Here is a 5,020-nt window from a genome sequence, read left to right as displayed (position 1 = left end):
CACGCTGGCCTGGGGTGGGCAAGTCACAAGGCGGGTTTTGCCCTCTGCCCTGCTGTCGCTGCTCCCAGGAGCAGGTTGATGTGGCGCAGGAAGGGGTATCCATGGATCTTTTCAGAGTCTGGGTTGTGGTTTGCGAGCCTTGCTGAGCCCCTCTACAGTCAGAGTTTCAGATCTCTGGCTGCCACTTTATCTGTACTGCTGCTCTTATAGGAAGTGTAAACTATAACCGGGCGTTGCTTTGACAGTTCCCCAACCAACCTGTGTAAAACACCCAACCAAAATGTAAAGGTTGAAAAAAGCAGGTGCTCAGGGGCTGACCTTACTGCACCTTGAGCAGGAAAGGGGATGGGACCAATCATGTTTCCTTACCGCTCTAAAAATGTGCCTCCCTCTTCCCTTCACAACAGGCATGGAACGAAGCTGCAGACACCACTTCCCTCTGGAGGTAGGCCCCCTCCACGTTCCAGCGTTTACCTCTGTACTTGGCCATGCGTAACTGTTCAGCTCTGGTTCTGAAGCAGCAGAATGCTTTGTGCTCTCTGCGCACGTCGGTGGGTGCTGTCCAGGGTTCTTTGCTCAGTCTCTCTCGCTGGCACGTTTCATTATGTTTCCAATTTTCATAAATTTAACTACTTCTTTGCCCTTTTTTAGTCGCCTTCAATTCCATTTTTGTCATCTCTTGGGTGCGGTCGGAAGTCACTGGTCTCATGAGCCTTTCCTAGTGTCTCCCTCCAATGGAGTTTCAATAGACTAGTTTTGTGAGGTGCTGTAAAAGTATCTTGAAGTATTGGGTATCCTCATCCCTTTCAAGCTCTGAGTGAGGGCACCCAGTCTGTCTCTGGTTTTCCTCTTCAGAAACAGTAAACTGGAGATGCACTCTCTCTCCGTTACATCCCAGCATGGGGTTGAAATTCATTTCCTTTAGGGGATGCTCCGATGACTGACTTGAAACTACATTCACATGGATAGGCAGTGACATCTTATGCTGTTTGCCTAGATGTTTACTACTCTGAGAAGACAGCATCTATTTCATCTGATTCTCTTACATACATCTGCTACCACAGCAGCAATATAGATAACTAACTAAATTTTTGTTAGTAGCAATGTATGAATTTTTGCAGAGGAGCTTAACCTTTTGGCCCCATAGGACCGGGCCTGGGCTGGATGGGGCCTATATGCCCAGATCAGGCTCTACATGGCTTCAGCTGATCCCCATGTGCCAGGATCAGGGCCCATGCACTGGGATCAGGGCCCTGCATTGCCCTGCATGCCCAGCATACTGGCGCTTGGCCCACAGGACTCGCACAGACCTGGGGAAAGCTCCATGGATCAGATGACACAGCACCAGGAGCTGAGTTTCACCTGTGGACTAGGGGTTGATCACCTCTGGTTTAATTCTTGACAGTTTCTCCTCAAAATGAGATATTAGCAGTAGGTATGCACCAATAAAGATGGTTTTGGCCAATACTGATGGGCGAGTATATTGGCCAAAACCGATCCTATAAGTGATATGCAGCCCGGCAGCTTGGAGAGCAACATCTGGCCAGTAAGTCTGTGGAGAGGAAGGGGTGAGGAAGAGGGAAGGGATGTGGGGGTGAGGTGCAGATTGAGGTCCCCACAGAGGGAGGGAGTGGGGTAGGGCAAGGCGCTGTCCAGCCGGGGTGGGACAGAGCCATGGACAGCTTGTCCAGGGGGTGCACGGCAGGGGGAGGCTCCCCACTAGTGTGCACACTGCTGGGAGAGGCATGGGGGGACATGTGCTCCCCCAGATTTGTGTGCAGGACAAGGGTGGGCTGCCTGCTGCAGGCTTGGGACCAAAGGCTTCCTGGCAGGGAGGCTAGGCCGGGGAAGTGCTCAGGGCAGATGGAGGCAGGGTGGGCAGTGGCAGCACTGGTAGAGGGGCTACAGGGTGACTACAGCAAATTACAGGGTGGATTATAGCTACCCGAAAACCCAGCTCCCAGTGCTGCTGCCTCCCGCCCCGCCCCTGCCCTCACCCCAAGCACAGCCTCGGCTTAGTCCCCCGCCCCCTTGCTGGGAAGAGGCTGGCACAGTGTCTGGCCCTGAGCCCACAGCAGGCAGCCCTCCCTCACCCCACGCACAAATCTAGGGGACACATGTCTCCACATGCCTTCCCCGGGGGTGTGCGCAGCAGTGGGGAGCCACCTCCAAATGAGCTGCCCACGGCACTGTCCCCTGCCCCTCCCTTGCCCTATTTCCTCCCTCGCCCTATTCCCTTCCTCACCATGGGAGCCTCGAAACTGCTTTCCAAGCTGCTGGGCTTCATTCCTGGCCACGTGCTTGCTGTAGCTATGTGCGTGCATGCGGCATTTATCAGTGACATTATCAGCTACACAAGCTGAAAGAAAACAATTTCCAATAATGTTAATTTTCCTTTTATCAGTGCCAGTCTAATATGGACTGATATATCAGTGCACCTCTAATTAGCAGGCCAGCTTGGGAAATCTTTTAATGCCATTGAGTATACTCAACACAGCTGCAGCTTCTTGGTCTGGCACTTACTATGAGCCAAAGAATTGGTAAATTTTAATGTTTAGGAGAAAATCATATTCCACTGATCAGGAATGCACAGCTGAGTTCAGGTTGCTGTGGAAGGAGTATTTAACAATACACAACTGATTTATGTCATTACATTACAATGGTGATGGTAAGGCTGTTTTGAGTGTTTGGACTTTATCAGCCTCCCTTTTGTCCAGATAAATTCTGTGCTGGTCAGGAGTCCCCTTCTAGAGTGTGGCAGTGCCTTGGTGGGGGGTGAAGGGGAAAATGCTTGTGCTTCCTGGGCTATATTGTGCTTATTGAAATTGGTGAGAGTTCACATCAGCTCCAGTAGCACAGAATGGCTTCCTCTCTCTAATTCCTTGCTGCAAGGAGTTACATTTCCATTCAAACTGTTCTCAACAGTTTCTCCGGTTCAGTAGTTTAAACATTTTTCATCTTCTGATGTGCATTTAATGACCAAAATGGTAGCGCATTCCAACAATATGTTACTAGCTCAATGAAAAAAATGTCCTGATTTTCATCCTGTAATATTTAAGGAAGGAAACTTGTTTTGCAGCTTGTGAGTGGGGGAAGCCCTTTAAAACCCCACTGCTACATTTTAAATTCTCCACCAAAATAACAGATAGTGTTTTTTATCAAAGACTTTCATTGGGATAGTCAGTGTACCCAGGTAGTAACACTTATTTAAACAAACATTCTGTATTACTATTCTTAACTGTCTCCTATTACTAAGCCGATGGCCACCTTTTATTTTATAGAAACATGTGCCTAAACCGTTGGACCTTTTGCAATATCTTAAACCTGACTCCAGGAGTGCAAACATGGAAAAAATACTATCTCCACCGCTCCAAACTTGAGCAACAAATGACATCAGGACGGCCATCAGCTGATTATACATGCATACCCATGAGGGGGCATAGTGGTAGGTGGTGGGAGTGATAAAAGAGCGGTTACTTTGCAGTAATTGTGGTATTTTGCAGTGCTTTGTCTCAGTGAATCCTACTGCTCAAGAAATCTAGGTGGACAAATATCAAAATAAATTTAGTTTGTTATTTTTTATATAGTAGAGGTGGTAACTTGAAAGCAACCTGAAAGATTTTTGTATGTAGTTTTGAACGTGTGTTTTTAGTATGTAACTCCAAGTTTTGGATTTATGTAAATAATTTCTGGGGACTAGGTTTGAAGAAACCTGGCCTGAAGCATGTTTTCCAGAAAAGTACACAGTCCTGATTTTTCATCCCTTTTTTTAATTACTAGGTTCATTCCACAGTAACACTGTGCAGAAAATACTATAAAAAGATATCTGATTTCAGTTGTTTTTATTTGTTATTTGTGCTGTTTAAGTAATGTTGTATGGTTCTTTTCTTTTTCCACTGATAGCTCAGGGCAAGATACATAAAAGTATTTGGGCACTTATATTTGGGTGCCTAAAAACACAGCTGTTTAAAATCTGTCCTATATTCTGTAGAAAGTATTTGTGTAATGTTTTGCAGTACAGGACAAATTATTATATGGTAATGTTAAAGCATGTTAAACAGAACTCTAGATTCCATGAATAGGATATAAATCAATTGTACTTCCATTTAGACAGAAAAAATTAGAGTAAATAACATTTAAACAAAGCTATAGAGGCCACTGATGCATCGTACTGGATTTTGTAAATGTGTTCTGGATGTTCATTGTCAAAGGAGTTAAATTAATTGGGCAATTTTTATTAATAATATAGGTAGTATGTTAAAAAGTTAATTAGCATTTATCTCAGTAATCTCTTGTCAGAATAAGGATTAATTTATATAATTTATTTCTCTCCTGCAGACACTCTGTAGGAAAATCTTAAATGTTGCATTGATTTAAATTTATTTTAGGTAACAATATAGGTAACACTGTGAATCAAAAGTCAGGAAAAGAAAGGGAACATTGTATTTAGACTATTGGGAAATGCATAACGCTGGGTGTGTCTACACATTCATTAATGCACAGTAGTTACTGAACTTTTAGTTTAGTACTTGCTTAATGAAGTACTAACTAAATGTACAGTAACTACTGTTACTGCACAGTCGTACCAGTGCACATTCTTTTTTGTGACACTTACTGCACAGTAACCTAATAACACTGCGCAGTAGCATATTAGCACAGTTTTTGATAGAAATGCTACTACACAGTAAGCGTCTTGTGTAGACATGCCCAACGGAGACAGAACATAGTTAACAATGTTTTGAAGGGTAAAATGACACCATTTCAGAAAGTAATTTAGGTTTTTTACTGGTATATATCCTCACTTTGGTCAATGTTATAAGCCTCAGAGGCTGAAATGTTTTGCTGAATAGAGGTCTTGCTGTTCTGAGCATCAAATCACTTGGCCTTATTTTATAGTTTCATAGTTTCTAGGGTCGGAAGGGACCTAAGCAGATCATCTAGTCCGGCCCCCTGCCATGGCAGGAAAGAATATTGGGGTCAAATGACCCCAGCAAGATGTTCATCTAACCTCCTCTTAAAC

The 5,020-nt window shown here is 44.5% G+C and overlaps 1 protein-coding gene across 2 annotated transcripts in view; it reads left to right on the top strand.

Moving 5' to 3' along the window:
- Positions 1-5,020, top strand: part of FBXW12 (F-box and WD repeat domain containing 12) — a 37,507-nt gene that overhangs the window by 20,469 nt on the left and 12,018 nt on the right. The window contains exons 2-3 of one of the 2 annotated variants that reach the window (XM_019536953.1): positions 408-445; positions 3,282-3,445. In XM_019536953.1, the coding sequence (XP_019392498.1) occupies positions 408-445; positions 3,282-3,445 (202 nt within the window). The remainder of the gene's footprint in view (positions 1-407; positions 446-3,281; positions 3,446-5,020) is intronic. The other variant, XM_019536954.1, reaches the window with a different exon arrangement.

The sequence above is a fragment of the Crocodylus porosus genome, unplaced genomic scaffold (genome assembly GCF_001723895.1).
Source record: "Crocodylus porosus isolate Cpor-Errol unplaced genomic scaffold, CroPor_comp1, whole genome shotgun sequence".
Classification (NCBI taxonomy): domain Eukaryota; kingdom Metazoa; phylum Chordata; order Crocodylia; family Crocodylidae; genus Crocodylus; species Crocodylus porosus.
Note: the sequence above shows the minus strand (reverse complement) of the source record. Positions and strands in the feature narration are given on the sequence as shown.